General features: G+C 36.6%; 1 protein-coding gene across 2 annotated transcripts in view; it reads right to left on the minus strand.

Annotated features, from left to right (window-relative positions):
* Positions 1–17,827, minus strand: part of LSAMP (limbic system associated membrane protein) — a 605,854-nt gene that overhangs the window by 17,766 nt on the left and 570,261 nt on the right. The window contains exon 7 of one of the 2 annotated variants that reach the window (XM_020288073.2): positions 17,247–17,282. The exons of the other annotated variant lie outside the window; for it this stretch is intronic. Within the exon in view, the coding sequence (XP_020143662.1) occupies positions 17,247–17,282 (36 nt within the window). The remainder of the gene's footprint in view (positions 1–17,246; positions 17,283–17,827) is intronic. 2 annotated transcript variants of the gene reach the window in all.

Consider the following 17,827-nt stretch of genomic DNA (forward strand, 5'->3'; position numbering starts at 1 on the left):
TGTGCTCCTTCACATAACTCATATTCATTTTAATTTCAAATGTATTTGTCTGACGCATTCATTAATCTTAATCTTTGTCTTCCCCATTGGACTTCTAGTTCCACAGAGACAGGGCCTGTAGCTGTTATTTTTACTGTTGTAGCCCAGCCAGGGCATGACAGGCACTCTGAATGGATAATGGGCCAAAATAGAAAATACAGGATCACTGAAATGTGAGAAAAGTAAATATACTCCAGGCATCTTCCTAACCTAAAACAATGGGGAATCTGAGTAGCTAAATTCTTTGTACTCTGATTTAGCACTAAAGGGCCAGATCTTTGAAATCAGGTCTGCAAAGTTTCAAAGGTGCAGTACAATCTATTAATCCTCTCCCTCACAGATTTTCTGTTTGTCCATTCAAAGTAGGTCATGAGGAGAAGCCCACAAACAGCAGGCCATTTTCTGGCCTTCTTATGCTGGCTGTAAAGAAGGGCACACTTGCCTACTCTCTGAAGTCTGAAGATGTTTGGCTCCAATTCAGCATTAGCAAAACTAGTGCTAGCCAGGCTGTTTTTAAAAGTTAGCTGCATCTGCACATAAGGACAGTTCCTCTAAACTGGTCATATGTAGAAAGGGAGTCCAGCTGAATACTTTTCGTTTTTTTTTAATCGTGATTGTTGGTGGAGCTCCAGGAGCCCTTCTGAAGCCGCTCAAAAACATCAGCACCTGCCTTTCTGTCCCTGAAGTCTGTTACTTGCAAATATTTCTAATTAACAAGGCAATATACGTAACCTTAACATTTGTACCCTATAATATGCTGAAATATAAAAATAAAAAAAAAACTGGAAGAAAAAAAAAACCAATGCAACACACTGCAAGTTAATACAGAAAAATGGAGTTAGAATTCTTCTGTCTTAGCAGCCAGCAACTGATGCTGCTCTCATCCCAGAACTGAAGCCAGGTCCTATACATACACAAACCACGCCTCTACCTGTTGACAATCTTCTCTGTGCGTCTCATCATCAGACCACTGGTGTTTCAGTTGCGTATTAGACACTGCCACTTGTTTTCTTTCATGATAATTGCTTTGAAACTTTTTCTTTGAAGTCAATATATAGCCTCAAAAATTGTTTCAAAGGCACTGTAGAGAAGGAGCTCATTGTGGTCTGAGGAAACTGAGGCTCAGAGAGCTCACATAGACAGTAAGAGGCAGAGTTGGGACTGAAATTCAGGACTCCCAGTTCTCTAGCCAGAACCCAGTCCATTATTCCACAATATCCTTTTTTTTTTTTTTTTAAATAAAAGCAAGCCTTCAATGACTCTCAGAGGTATCACTGGGACATTTAAATGATTCAACACTGGCTAGAAAGGCTCTGCTCTTGTCCAAAGTGCAACTTTCCTTCTTTCTTTGGTCAAGCCTCTTGGTTATCATTCTTTAGAATTTATAAGAACCCCTGAAAGCCAGAGGGATACTCTTTACTCAAAGAGGCATAAATCCTTGAGGGAACCATCTTCAGGTATAGAACACTACGTTTCTCCTGCTCCATATTTAGTCTGCAGGGAACAATTCCCAGCAACCATTCAGGAACCTAAACAGACAGGAAGGCCAATATGCTTAAGCCACCTCTTAACCTCTGTTTGCCTCAGTTTCATCATCTGTAAGATGAGTTCAATTAACATGCCCCTTACAAATGTATGCTTGGAATTTGATAAATTAATCAACATACTACACTTACAATCGTACCAGACACACGGTAAGTGCTCAATAAATTAGAGTTGCTGTCAGTTTTGTGGTAAGATCCCTTCAAGAGAGAATTATTAGGGCAAGTTTGCTGAAGAGAGGAAAACATATCTTAACAAGTAAGTCATGGTCATACAGGTCTAAAGAATAATATATATGTATGTATACATATATATATATATTTAAAAATCTTGCAACAATACAATGAACAAAACATTGGGAGATTCTAGCACAAAAATGTGATAGGAAAGCAGACTGATTAGGCAGCACCTTGGCCAGGAGGAGACTAGCGATGTTCCTGCATTGGCTGTCACTGGCATGGGCTTGAGTAGGGTCTGTATGTTCTGAATGGATCTCTTAGGGAAAAAATTCTCCCCTATTAGCCAACTAAAGAGAGTCGATTAAAACAAGCATATAAAACATTCCCAAATATTCTAATATATGACGAGAATATCAGAAAAATTCAGATAAAAAAGTATACACTTGCCTGAAATATCTTTAAAAAGCAAAATAAGTTACCAGTTAAATTCTTGGTACTCCTTCCTATTCTTGCAATAAATCAACTCCTTTGTGAAATATTAATGATGTTAAAACGTGTAATTCCATTCGTTTTTAGGCAAAGAGAATGAAATGCTTACTTTGTACTATTATTTCCTACTCATTCTCCTCTGTAGGAACAGAACATTCTCTTCCCAGGAACAAAACCCTGAAATGTTTTTCTGAGCCTCGCTCTTTGAAAACTCAGTTGTGTACTGCCATCTTGTGGTAATAGTAAGATATGTTCCGTTGTGCTGTCTAAAGGAATCATCTTTGTCCACCAGGTGGCAATAGTGGGAGGCATGAAAACTTTTTTTTTCAGTGTAAGAGCAGGCGTGAAATGTTACTCTTGGAGAAGGAATCTTTCCTATTATTATAGACAAAAAAATTGTTTTCGGTTTTTAACAACTGAAAATTATTCTTCCTTTTTTTAGTGTAAAAGTGATCTTATGTTCTTGGATAAAACTGTGTTGCCAGGGATATTATTCTTGTAGAGATGCTAAGATACATCCATTAGAACATACCTGAAACCTATGACTTTTATGCATTTCAGAAAACCTTCTCCCCACATACTGATCCTGCTTCAGCAAATACACTTAATAAGCAAGCATGGCCACGCAGGCCTAAAGTATAATCTAAAAAGATAAATCTACAGCAATACAAGGGACACAACATTGGGGGATTCTAGTACAGAAAACATTCTCGACATTCTCTGAAAGCATTATTGTCCTATGCGTGGATCTTAGCTCCTGAGGAAGTGGAACAAGGAGGCAATGGGGACGAATTTAATATTAGGAAAGGCAGGGGCCTTGATGAATTTATGTATGCTAATTGGTTTTTGACTTCTAACTTTCAATCATTCCAATTCATCACACTCAGCCACATTAGACAAACCTGTGCCACTAAAAACAGGTGGCTCAGCCTCTCTCTCTCATTGGCATAGACAATATGTCTCCTCAGCTTACTACTTCTCTTGCAGAGTAAATGTTTAGTAAATTTGCTGACCAAATGTCTGAGAACATTAATAAATGAAGGAATGAATGAATCATTTAATACTTCCCTAGGTAAGATTCTAGGTAGGGGAGATTCTATTTTCTATTTTTAAAAAAGTATTTAAATTATTTAAAAATTATTTATTATTATTTTAATTACATAAAGCTATTTAAATGTGTATGTCCATAGAAAGTTGGGCAAATGATAGAAAAAGCATAATTTTTATAGACTAGGAAATATGATAACCAATTTTTAAAAAAAATTAGAAGAGATAATTTTCAAAGAGGAAAAAGATAGGGTAGCATATACTGCACCTGTAACCTGAAAATAATGGAAAAATTTGATAAACGTTTTAGAAGAAAGATTATATATATTATATTTATAACATAAGGTTAATATTGTCGTTTTGGAGTTTTTTATTTAATAATTTTTTCCACTTTAAAAAAAACTTTCAGAATATTACAGGGGTACAAATATTTTGATTACATTAATTGCTTTTGTACTGCTTGAGTGAAAGTTAAGTGTACCAATCACCCAGATAGTATACATTGTACCCATTAGGTATGATTTTACTCATCCCCTCCTCCCCCTCCCACGTGCATGATTTCCATTGATTTTTACTTCCATCTGTGCACATGAGTGCTGATCCGTTAGTTCCAATTTAATAGTGAGTACATGTAGTATTTGTTTGTCAGGAGACCATCCTCCTAAGTGAAGTATCGCAAGAATGAGAAAAAAAAAACAAATCACCACATCTATTCTGTTTTTGAAACCATAATGACTTAACCCAAAGGCAAGATTTTTATTGGGAATTCACAGTCATTTGGAGAGCTCTATGGAGCCAGGAGGTCCTTTCATCAATACCCAAGTTTGGGCAGGTAAAACATTTTCTAAGGGGCTGAATTTTATTTAAAAATATCCTCATGACTAAAGAAAATTTAAGCTTTAATAAATAAAACCCCAAGCTCTTTTTGGTTGAAGGGCCAGAAGATTTATTCTTTTTCTTGCCTCTCGTCCTCTCATCTCTATGTGGTATGATTCTCTCTCTCTCTTTTTTCTCCTCTCCTCTCCTCCCTTCTAAAAATTAAAGTGAGCGTTGCAAAGGTAAAAGGTGTTCCATTGGAAACTCTAGAGTTTATACCGTGTTTCCCCAAAAATAAGACAGGGTCTTATATTTCTTTTTCCTCAAAAAGACACCCTCAGGCTTATTTTCAGGGGATGTGTTATTGTCCCCTCAAAGGCTCAGCTTGCAGCACGCACAGGATGGCTGGGACCTGACAGGGGGAGACAACCTTGTTGGTGGGGCTGCCCACACCTTTCTGGTCACCTCTGGGATAGTAGCTGTCATGGTGGGGCAGATGAGAAGGGCAGCTCATCTTCTTTACCGCTCTGCAATGAAATGCATGGGTTGTGGAGATGTGCTGTGTAGCCACGCCCATCACTAGGTCTTATTTTCGGGGTAGGGCTTATATTGTGCAAATGCTTAGAAATCCTGCTAGGGCTTATTTTATGGGTAGGTCTTATCGGGGAAACATGGTAGTTTGGGAACTCCCTAATTGTCTTAGGAAACTTTCATATCTTAGTATGTGGAAAATTTTAGCATTCTTGCTTTCTTTGAATTCTACCTCAGAGAGAAGATGAGGCTACAAAAATTCCATAAGGAGAAGAATTGATATTCAGTGCTTTGACTGTTGCCTCTTAACAATTTGCCTCTAATCTTCTATTTATAAACATTCATTCCCATTCACATGTAGGATACCTAGAGTTTGGAGGCTTATATTGTTTGCACAGTTGCTCTAATTTTAGAGTGTTTAGGGTGTTTACTTGAAAATAAATGTCTCATTTTTTAACCTGCTGCAGCCATTTGGACAAGGAAACACTCTCCCTTTGTGTGTGACACAACTGTTTTTAGAAGGCCAATCCTCTGATGTGCTGCAGCTTTTGAAGATGGCATATTATTGTAGTTAGAGGACTTAAAACAACTGATGGTGTTTTTTTTTTTTTTTTCAGGGCCAGAATTAATAAGAATTTGTGTTTGCAAAAGGGGGAGGGTCCAAATTCCAAAGGGATTTTTATCCTCCAATTGCCTGGAAATTGTGTGAGACAGGGGAAGGGGTTAAAATTATTAAGACAATTAATAAAAGAAATTAAGGAGAAGATTTGATCTCTTGCCTGCTGCTTCCTCCTCCACTGATGCCAAGGGCGTGAAGCATGACATTCGCAAACTTCCTCTTATGGAAATTCATGGGTTTTGTCCCCTGACCTATTAATTAATTAATTAGCCTAGGTTTTGAAAAATAAAACCTTTATTATTATAATGGCTTAAAAGGGGGACATTTTTATTAATTCAGTTTTCAAAGCCACATGTTTAAAGTTCTTAATTTCTTTCTCACAGGTTTCGTGACTCTATTCAGAGGCTTTAGGGATTAGCAGCTTCTACTTACAGGTATTATTTCTTTTTGCTTTTTGCATAGAAAATAATTTGCCTTATGATTCCTATTTGGATTGTTAGAGCTTCTGGTTTTCTCCCATGTTTGATATTCATAAACTTCAATGCCTAATATTTCTAGAATAATGCTCTCTGGGAACAACAGTAATCATTCGGGGTCTAGTTAAGGGGTGGAAGAGTCAACATAGAGAAATGGATCTGAATCACAACCTTATGGTTCTTCCTGCTTTCTTAGTTCATGGGTGGACCATTGTTCTGACAACCAAGAGAATATATCAAACTGGCTGAGAAAACTAAGCAATCTTAGCGGGTTATCAATATTTGAGAAAGGAAGTTGGCCTCCCTTAGCTCGATTTGTACCAAAAAGGAATTTTGCACTTTCCTATCAAATACCTCTAAGGGTTTTTCTTCCTAGAGTTTAACGTTACTGGAAATGAACTTCAGATGTTTGCTGCTATTTAGTAGTGAATAATGAAGTAGGCATGGATAGAATTGCCAGAATATTGCAACCCTAGACAAATGGTGCTAACTCCTTGTTGAATGGATGAACAAACCTGAACTAAAATTAATGCTGGTATTATTTCTTTATGTAAAATGTGAATGAAATATTTGAGCCTCATTCCTTAATCTCATCAATTGGATGGCCAAACCTCTGTAACCCGAAAATTCTATAAGGGATGGAATGAGAAAAAAAAATTTAAATAAAAAGTTTCTGCATTATAAAGACAAATCTATAAAAGGGAAAATATTAATACTCTAGAGAGGGAATGTATGAGCTCCCACACCCAAAACGGGGTCCCTTACTGGGAATCTTGGAGGTGACACCAGGGGAACCTCTTGTAAGATGAGTCAGATTTGAACTGGACCTGCAAGTGCTTTGAGTGTTGCCATCACTTTGGAGCGTACCCCGGCCAGGGCGGGAAGGGTGCTCCTGGGTCTGCCTGTGCTATCACCTTGAACAAGTAACAGAAACATGCCCAGCCTCAGAGAGGACAAGAAGTAGGAAATATTTTAGATTGTTAACTTGAACATTCTATAATACACTGACAGCTCAAGCATTCAGACAAAGCATTCATTTATATCACATTAATGGTGTTATCTCTGAAGAGGGGGATTATATAGGATTTTTATTTTCTTCTTTTTAGTTTCATATGTTTTCAAATTCTTCCATAATGAGAAAGCATAACATTTATTATCAGACTAGAAAACTATTTATAAAAACAAATCAATGCATTTTTTAAAACCCTCAAATGTGGAGAAAAGAAAATAATCACTTTCTAATTATTTGGCATTGGGTTGACAACATTATAAAAAGACTGAATTTTTTCCCTCATTTTTTACTTGAATAACATCATGTAGTAAAACAAAAGAGAAGCAAGATGGCTGAGCCCTAATTTCGTTAAGCAGAATGATCTTAAGAGCATGAAATGACAATGCAATAAAGAACATACCATATGGGTTATGCGGTCTTTCTGACCAGAGGCTTGATGTACCAGGTAATTGTCCTGTAGAGTAAGTATATAGGTGCATGATTTGACTTGAACTCCTGTGGGCTGTGGTCGGCAGTGATATGGATTGTTACAGAAAGCACAGTCTCACTAAACACTCTCAACATAAAGAGAAGATGTTACTAAGTCTCTTATACCAAGTCAGCTTTCTCACATCCTGAATTTCTTATTCAGCCTGAGAAATTTAATTTTTAATAATCAATGAATTAAAGTGTTCAAGAATGCCCAAGAGGCTAAGTTTAATAGACAGGTTTCTTGCCTGGGCTATGCCACCTAAAATATATATGTGTGTGTATATATATATATATATATATATATATATATATATATATATATGATTAGAAAAATTTCAGAAGTAAATTGATTTGTATTAGCTGTCTATAAAGTACTCAGGGGCAGACATGCACCATTGTACCTGTGGGTACAATTCTGGCCCTTTGGCCCTTGTTGCAATGAAGAGACCAGTCAACTCATTTAAAAAGTGCCCCCTCCCAGCCCCAAGTCTACTTAGTTGTTGATTCAACTTAGTTGTTAAAACATAAAGTAGATTATATTTTCTGTGTTTAAAAACATACATTTTATGTATGCTTTAAAGCCGTCTATACCTTCATTTATTGACTTGGTAAGAAGGATTTAAAATACAAGTTTGGATAGGTCTCTGGAGATCTTTGTCTTTTCTGGTCTTCTCTTTCTATTTCCCAGCCCTAAATTCTATTTTAGAACACATTTTAAAGTCAGAATCCTAAAGGATGCAAGACTGTCTTTAATCAATGTAATGTGCATTTTCATTTTGTAGTTTCAAAATCAAAAACATTATAATACCATGAAACGAGGTAACTAGCCTGAGGAATTTGAATGCAGAGATAACAAGTGAATTTGTGAGATTTCCTGGGGTTTTAAAGCTCCTGGAAATAAGAAGATAAGGGATTAAAAAATGTCGGTGTGCTCTGAGTTACCTTTGGACCTACCTCTATTGCACTAACCGCTACAGCGCAGGACTTGGTAAGTGCAGCTCTGCTTTGGACTCTCTCCAGGGACTGTATTCCGTGGAGTTTCAGGATGCCTCAGTAACAAGTCTGGTTTATCTGTAACTCCTGCTGTGTCACTGACTCCAAATATAGCATGATAGCCAGATTCTGGCACAACTCTCAGAAAGTATTGATGGTTCCTTACGACCTGACTATTTCTACAACTAAAATATAAACCTACCCTCAATCTTCCATACTGAAAATATGTAAGTTTTCTTTAGATGTTCTGCTAGTTAATTGCTCTCAGGATCCACCAGAAAACTGCCCCCAAATAGTGCTCCTTACCACACAGTGTGTAGTATTAGTGCATGTTAATCAAGCCAATCAATCCAACGTGAGCTCTTTCTTGTCCTAAAAGTGTAATAGAGGTGGAAATGCCTAACCCCTAAGCTTTATTTTTTTTCCTAGAAATCATCTTTTTTTATTTAAATGATACATTCCTGTAATGTGTAAAGATCAAATAACGGTAACTGGGATATCCATCACCTTAAATATTTTTTAACTTTTTCTTAATGATAGGAACATTCAAATTATTCTCTTCAAGCTATTTTGAAATGTACAATAGATTATTGTTACCTATAGAAGCCCCTCACCTTTAACTTCACTACTTTATAACATTTCCTTCTTACTTTTTTTTTAAAGCAGGAGAGATGTAAAAGAGGATAAGTAAAAAACTATTCAGGAAAAAATGTTTTTTTTTTCTAGACTTCAAAATTAATTAGACTTAATGTCAAATCCCTATCAGTTAAGTTCTTTCTGGATTCTAGACCTTTGGATGCACTGGGATGATCTGCTTTTTCCTCGATTCTCCCCTTTTTTCTTTTTAAACTTCACTTTCACCTGGAAGCCTTCCCTGCCTAGCCTAGGATGGCTAAAGTGCCCTGCTCTTTTCTCCCCAAACACCTGGCAGGTAGCCTAGCATGAACTTAATCAGGTTTACTGTGGTTGCTTGCTTCATTGTGTATTTTTTCCATCTGGTCTGTAAACTCTATTAGCGCAGAGGCTATACCTGGTTTGTTCTCCATTGTCATCTCCAAGATTCAGCTCAGAGCATGTACTAGGATAATATTCCTTTGAGTAAATGAATGGTGTTATCAGAATATCATGCATATCCAATAAAGTAACCTGTGCCAAAAACTAGTTTTAACTGCCCATCAAGAATGAAGGCTCTTCCTTGTGTTCCTAATGATTAGAAATCATAAAGAAAAGAAAATGTGAACTCTATAAGAAACTATACAAAGCAAAGGCAAAAGCAAGTGGAGAGTACACCTAAGTGCAGAATAAAAAGTCATACTATTAATGAGTAAGAACGGGAAGGTTGATCTACTAACAGAAGACCAGCCTCCAATGAATGGGATCATTCCATCTTTTTAGCACTGCTACACTTAACAGATTTCAATGATGAACTTACCTGTGTTCTGGAACTCCAGGGAGAAAAATAAACACATTTCCCAAGTTACTCTAGCTTGTGATTCAACAGAGAAGGGCAAATTGCTGCTTTGTTTCTTCTTTTCTTTTTTAGCTGTTTCTGACTTCCAAACACCCTCCCCCCCACACACACTTCCAAGTCATACAAAACCCCCATATATAGTTGAGAGAGCATTTTAGAATGGCCAAGCAACTTTCCAACATAGAACATGGCTGGGAGTGCTTACTGCTGTGTGAGCTAAAGAGCATGGGATGGTAAACAGAATGGACACTCAGCCAAGGCACAGTTATCTTCTACTGCTTTTACAGCTTTTTTAAAGCCCCAGTATGCTTCTGTTGCCCCAAACGGTGTCCTCTTAGGCAGTAAAATATGTCATACTGCAACTACAAGGTTTAGAGGTGGGTAGTTAAGCCAGAATATCTGAGTATGGGGCAGATAAAAAGTAGAATGGACTGATAGCTACGATTTATTGTAAAGGTACTATGTTAGTGGTAATGTCTAGGCGCTAAATGTACATATGTGTTATAAAGATGTGGGGAACATTTTCTTATACAATCAGCACAATGATAAGCAAAACATATAGTAAACTATGGTGGTGCCTGGCTCCCCAGGGTCCAATTAGGAAGCATGATAAATGACTTGTAAGGTCTCTCCCCACATTGATTTGTGGTGGATATACGCTGATAATTCTCCGTGGAGCCCTAGTGAGCAGTGTGCCTACTCCCATCATGCATCTGAGTACATACAAACACCTTAAATTGGAATTCCAAACTCATTATGTCATGCTGTGTTCTAACTCGGCAGGTGTGTTTCTTCCCAGCAGTATACAAGGGCAAGTATAAGATGGGATCTCTTACATTGTTTTTATTCCCCCCCCCCAGAAAGGCACTCCTAATTTAATGCCTAAAAATAACTTTTGATGATGAAAGGACATCATGAGGATAGAGTGACTGTTAAGAGAAGTTGCTACTAAACTTTAGCTTGCCTCTTCAGAAGTCAATATTTCCTCCAGATAGAAGGGATAATATAATGGCTTTACGGTGCTGGCATGGCTAGTAATCAATGTTTCAAAGTGAGTGTTAATATTATCAAAATGTCTCCTTTAGTTTTGTTTGAAGGATGTCAAAGCAAACATGTATATTATGTAATGCAAGGTGAATATGATGGAAAATGTAGAGAAAAAGAAAATAAAGAAATATAGGTATCAGAAACAGGAATTTCAGGTGAAAAACAAAGAGGAAGCCAAAGGAAAGACTAAAATTAAAGTTTATACTTTTTGTGCTATGATATGACATTTGTCAGAGGCTGGGATTGTCCTGAGAATTCAAAACTTAGCAGAATATATGTTTGTTTGTTTGTTTTCGACTCTAAGTACTACCACTTCCTTTAGGAACTCTAGCTCCATACAATATCCCTGATCCCAGAACTAAGCTCCCAACAAAAGGACCTCCTTCCTGTCCACATGCAGTGCTTTCCACAGCAGATTGCTATGCTCATGCCAAATGGCATGTGACACAAACAGCAAGGGCAAGCTCCATTGGGGTGAGCTGTAAAGACTGGAGGAGCCTGTGTCAGTTTTCTGTCCATTCAGGAGTCTGGTCTTCTCACCCTTTGGGGCAGCATGCCAACTTTTTCACTGCAGATCTCACTGAGCTCTTCTTAGGCAGCTTTATTCCTTTTAATTAAAAAGACAAGACTGCCAATTACTTAAACTTAATCCCCAAATGTAATTGTTACTTTGAAAGATTTTTTTTTCCATAAAGCACATAGAAGAGCAATATTTCCATCAAATTAAAATTTAGAGTATGCTTGGATTTTCAAAAAAAAAAGTATTAATTTTCAAGTTCCTATTGGCTCCAGAAATCTAAATAGTACAGCAAAGTGTAAGTAGAGAAAGATCACCAGGAAAGGCTGACTGGTGTAGGCAGATCCAGACTAGGAAACAAGGAAAAAGCATTAGAAATGAGTCCTAGGACTAAACATTTTCCTATCTTTAAATTGACATTGTAGGATTTTTATTCATTTAGCTTAAAGTTAAATGTAAATTCTGAAAGAAATAACACCTCCAGCCTCTGTTGGTCACTTAAATAATGGTGTGAATAAATTTCGGATTTATTCTTGCTAGCAAATTTTAACAGGAAGAGAATAAGAACAATTGAGGAAATATAGCAGAAGGAAGAGTAGAGAGGCAGGAAGAGGTAAGACTCAGAAATGAGAAGCACACCTCACTATTACAGTTGAGTCTAAATCATTGGATTAACAAGTGAATTACTGATTCCATATGAAATACTGGTACAACTATCCCAATTGCTTCCCAACCACTAAAGAAAATCAGGAGGAAATCAGACTGTTGTTCCCAATAAAGGAGCCAGGGGATCAGTTATTCAGGTCAACTCCTAATTATTTTCCTGTGTATTAATCAAGGCCAATGATCTCATGGTAAATTTGTGCTGACATGGCTGCCCAGGTTCTATCAGCAGAAACAAGACCCTTTTTTTCTGCCAGCTAGTGGGAAAGGAGAGATATATTTAAAAACTGAAATCCTTCCCAGGACACGCTTTCTACCCTTGACCAGCAAAAAGGCGAGTGCTTTAGGTTGATGACTTTGGATTAGTATGACATGTGCTAATGTGCATAACAGGCACGGGGCATCCATTGGAAGTGTGTAAGTGTATCTGTGGGTGCTACATAATAAGGAACCGTGGAATTTTGCAGCTCCTCTGAAGTGTAATATTATGATATTGGTAAAAGAATAATAAAAAGTCATTTTTTATTTGGCCTTGGGATACTTCCATATTTAAACTTGGTAGCAGCGTGGGCATTTCAGACATCCTTGGAATCCATAATGCAGCAAACTATAATGAAGGCACACTGAACTTATATCTGGCTAATGTCCATGCAATATGATACAAGCGTACCTCTAAATATCAGTGCTTTTATAAATTATAAGAAATATGTGTATCTGAATATGATTATTTTAAATTCAATATGCTTTCTTTCTGGGAACTTGAAGCTCTCTTTTGTACATTATTTAAAACACCACTTTGAGCTTGTAGGCATGAAAAATATAATTTCTTTCCCATTTCACAGTTGGAAAAACTGAATTACAGAGAACAATGCTAGTAATTATCCATGATTAATAGAGGTGTGTATGTAAATCAGCCTGAATAAATGTGTGAAATTAGATGTGCTGATGCCAGATAGCTCAGCTCGTGTTTTTAAAGATGAATGTTTTCATATAAATCTGTGTGAGTTGGGCATACAGCTCTCTGTGTGTTGAGGATATTTGAAAATCGACTGTGTAAAAGTGTATGGATATTCAAAGTAACTGAGTATTTTGTGTTATAAACATTATAATACATAAAATAAATGCTTTTAAATTCATTGGACAGATGTATATTTAATAAACATGAATGTATACTTAACAGTTATTTATAATGTACTATGGATCTATATATGTGTCTGGGTGCAGCAAGGGGTAGATTGAAATTTGAATGTCCTTTGATCATTAAAAAGTGTGGGAAAAGATGCATGTTACTTTCTTAGAGTTGTGGGGATTAATAGAGTTAATACATGCACAAGTCCTTAGAATTTTATTGGTATGAGAAGCCCACTATGTCAGCTATTGTTGTTATTATTATTATTATTACCCTTATTAGACAAGGTGAAATACTGTTATATTAAGGAACTGAAAAGAAGCATTTTCTTATTAATATCCAGGATGCTATCCTATGGACAATAAATAAAACTGTAGATTTGTCCGGGGATCTTCACAGTGTGGGATATGTTCAGGGTTTTTCTCAATTTTTCCTTTTATCCCATTTCAAGAACCCATTCTTGGGAGTACCAGGTGAGGGAAGGCACTTCTCCTCTTTCTACTATAGATAGAATTCGGCTGTTGTGATGCCAGACTACTGTGATGCCCATAAGAATATCCCTCTCCCTTTGGAGGAAGCATGCCAGGCTGACTCCAGATTTCTGCAAGCCTGATTTGTTTGTGGTTTGGATTTTAATTTTTTTAACTTTAATTTTTTTTTGGGAGGGGTGTTTTTTTGTTTTCAGAGAAAGCTTTGGACAGCTGTATTAATCATGCAAACTCAGCCATGTGCAATGCGTTTTATCAATGGAAAAACAGGGACGGAATGGCAAGCAGCTGTCAACAAACCCAGTGCCATGCCTGAACCTGAAAGATAATCTCAACATTTCCCAAACCCACTTGCCACACGGGGTTAGTGAATGGAAAGGCTGTTCACTTGGGATAAATAATCAGATGGGAGGCAAACAAGTGAGACACATTCCAGGATTTGTTTTGTTTTGTTTTTAAAGTGGCAGTAATCAGAAAAGGATTGGCTGATTGAGCCCAGAGAGCCCCAAGCTCAAAGGAATTCTTTGCTTGAGAGTCATAAAAACAAAACAATGGTTGTTTGTCCTTGTCCTTTTCCCTCGTTTCACTTCATTTTAACTTTCTGAGGCTGGTTTCCTTGCCTCATTCCAAACCCACAGTCCTTCTCAATGTCAGGGCATCTCTGGGTGCACTTGCATTATGAAGAAGGGCCATGTGCAAGTAAGCTGATGAGAAGAAATGTTGTCACTGCCCAGTATTCAGAGGCCTCAGGAAATGATTTGAGCCTAACAAAGTGAGAAAAGTTCCCTCAGACATTTAGAGCCTATGCTTTCCTCATTTTACAATTCAGTGGATTTTCTGCAGCAATGTAGTCAGGGGTATTTATGCAAATTTATGCAATTCCAAACATTTCAGAATAAATAAACCTAAATTAAAATTAATGGGAAAAAACACCTATCAGAAACAGATCAAGGAAGAAACACTATTTTATTTATATCTTTTAAACCAAGGAGCAGGGAAAGCTAGTGATTTTATTGTTTTGTTTTGGTTTTGGCATAGGAAAAAAGGACATTTGAAAATTTCTGATTGGCCACAGCCAATACAAATTACCCTTTGGTGTAATTCCAGTATTATTATTATCACTGCAGAAAATCAAGCAATGTGATGAAGGAAACCCAAGGGAAATGCATTTGATTTATTGAGCCTTGTTTTTGTTTAATCACAGCTTGAAGGGATTTAGGACTGCGTCCTGCTGTGACTCTGCTGTGCACCCCTGTCAGCTTGATCAGCGTGCAGGGTGGGGATGGTTGAGACCCTCCAATGAGTGCTGTTAGCAATGAAGCAGCTGAAATGAAATGTGTATTTCTGTTAGGTTGGAAATAAGAAGGGAAAGTCCTCTTTTTTTATGATGGGAGGACAGAAAAAGATCTTTGTGACTTTCTCCTGCTTTCAAAACATCTTAAGGAAATTAATCAGTTCACAATTCTTCAGGCCATTTATATCAATTAGTTGCTTAGAGACATGTTAACACTTTAGGGATAAAATTAAGGATTTCATATAGATGATGGCAATCTGTAATATTTAACTAAGTGAAGGTGTCTTCACTATAGTTATGACCACATAACTAGATGAAAAGGCATACTTTTCGTAGATATTTGGGTGTCAGTTGGCACCATATTGGGGGTTAAGCATCCTATTGTTAGTGTTTCTTTCTATGGGAAACTGCATTTCACATGGGTAACTGCATTTCACATGGGTTGCCTTCTTGATCAGGAAGAGGAGGAGAAAAGTGATTTTGATTTCTAGGAAGTTAAAGTTCTTGTAAAGAACAGGGAACTTAAGAAGGGCATAACAATCTCACCCACCAGCTATCCCAAGTCTCAATGAACAGCTTTCCAATTTCCACTAGCAGAAGCCCAAGGTATTAGTAGTAAGATAAACTATATTCTCTAAAAAACTAGTGGATCTAAGAAAGCTAACTACAGTCTACCTACAATGTAAAATCAAACTAGGGTCATTCTCCAATCAATAATTCAGTGTGTGGGAAATACAAAGTTCAGCAAAATCCCAAGTGTTCCATCCCTAGTCCAGACTGTTTTTCAATAACTGACAGCTGTCCTTTGGGAATGGTGTCAGGCTTCACTTTGTTCAATGTTACACATATCATAATGCTTGATCAGATAAATATTTGAGTTTGTGGCTGTAGAACTGCTCTCACAAAGGGTACCTAGAGTCACAGTGATACTGTAGAAAGCTCATCTTGGATGGGACATGACCTCTTTAGAAATATTATCCGTTGGGACAAATGTGTGTGTGCATGTTTCTCATATCAAGATATTTGCAAGATGGCAACCTGATAAAATGGTGTCAATCTCTGCAGCAACACTAGAAGATACATGTCTTAAAATAATTGTGGCATGTCAGGAATTCAAAAATGGGATATTTTCCATGAACATTAAGTTTCATGTTAAGTCTAAAAAACAGGAACATTTTAACAGTCTTATTTTTAGTGGCTGGGATTAAAAGACAGATTTCATTGTTTTAGGGAAGTTTTTTATTCAACCGAGTTCTTCTAAGCTTTTATACTAAAAATAGTTTGGACCTTTCTTAAAATTTAAGAATAACTCTTTTATTAAGCTGTCTAGTTGATCCTTGAAACTTTGCAATCCTTATTTAAAATATAATTAAAATAAGTTTGCATATATATGAATGCATACATATGCAAAACATTGCATTATTGACACTCTGAATATCTACAGCCAATTTTGCTCTAATTTTTAGTTTGGATAAGTGTTAATGAAACATGATTCATCTTCAAACTTTTAAAGCAGCAGCTTTCTACCTTTAATTCTGAGCACATTTCCCTTATAGTGGGTATGATAATCTTGTTTAATTGGATTTATTTTTTCCACACTAGGCCCCGCATGGCCTAGTTTCCATTTTTTCTCAGGTCTTTGAGTGCTATTTGCAAATCACTTTTCTGGAATTTAATTTCAATGGTAGGTTGGTTTCATTTCAGATTTTTTTTGTATTGTTTTAATTTTATTTGCCAATTTGCCTTTAAATAGCCTTAAGCTAGAAAGTTGTGGCTGTACTTGCATCTAAATGTGATGTAGAAGGCAATATTTAATTTGAGTGTGTAGAAAGTTTTATGAAAAGGAATACAGAATTACTACCTTGGTGTTTTTTTCTTGTGTTTTTTTTTTAATTTTCTAAGATAGTTATGTTTGAAAGGAAAAACCTGTGAATTGGCCAAGATTTTTTAAGGAAAAGCAATGTCCTTGTTTTAATCTGGTTGGGTTTAACCTTTGGCAGTATATAAATTCATTTTTACTGGTTATTCCAATGACTTCAGATTTGGATTGTATTATATAAACCTCCAAATGTGAGGATGGTCAGAGGATTTGTATTTTTGTGAGCTAGAGAATTTAACTGGCTGTGTTTCAAATATGTCAGCTCATAGTTACCTGTAATAAATATTAGTTGCTGCTTTCTAAGTTTAGTATTGTCTTCCCAGCTACTGACCAAACTGAAGTTAGGTCAGGTGATAGACTTGTTATATGCCTATCACCAAGTGAGGGAGCAACTGATTGACTTCCTTTTGAAGGTTTAAGAAAAAAAAAGATTTATACTTTATGTGAATTTTGTGAATGTATTTTCCCCCTTTGTATGCTTTGTACATTATAGATGATGGAGAATGACCCATAACAGAGCTACAGTGATAAAAATCATACTGACCTTGAATGGGGTGGGGGATTGTGGGTAAAACACGTTCTAAAGGGGAAAAATAGTAAGCATCATGGAGACTTTAAATATATATATATACATCTTTCTCATGTTTAGTTATTCAAACAATCATGAAACAGATAAATTTCCATGCTTATAGGCTCATATCTCCCACAAAACATATGACTGTTCTTCTTGTTAATATTAAAGTATCAAAGAGAGCTATAAGTAAAATAAAAAATATTAAGCTTTTAAAAAAATTTAGCTAGAGTAGGGAAACAACATCAGACTGTGATAACCCTACATACAAAATCCTACTTTCCACTGGAAACACCCACCACGAAGACTTTAGATCCTTTTAGAGAGTGGGAGTTGATGGTTTTTAGAGCAGTGATCAAATTCAGATGATGCATGTTGGTCCTGGTTCTTATCTCTTTAGCTCATGACATATGGACCTATGGTAGCTGTGGACTTCTTTCCTCTCTCTAAGCCCACAGCTCATACCAGCTTTAGCCAAGGATCTGAAAAAATTTATTGTCAGAAATACTAACCCAACTTTTCCCTCAAGTTTTTATTTCCCTATTACTTATAAC

Source organism: Microcebus murinus, chromosome 1 (assembly GCF_040939455.1).
Source record: "Microcebus murinus isolate Inina chromosome 1, M.murinus_Inina_mat1.0, whole genome shotgun sequence".
Taxonomy (NCBI): Eukaryota; Metazoa; Chordata; class Mammalia; order Primates; family Cheirogaleidae; genus Microcebus; species Microcebus murinus.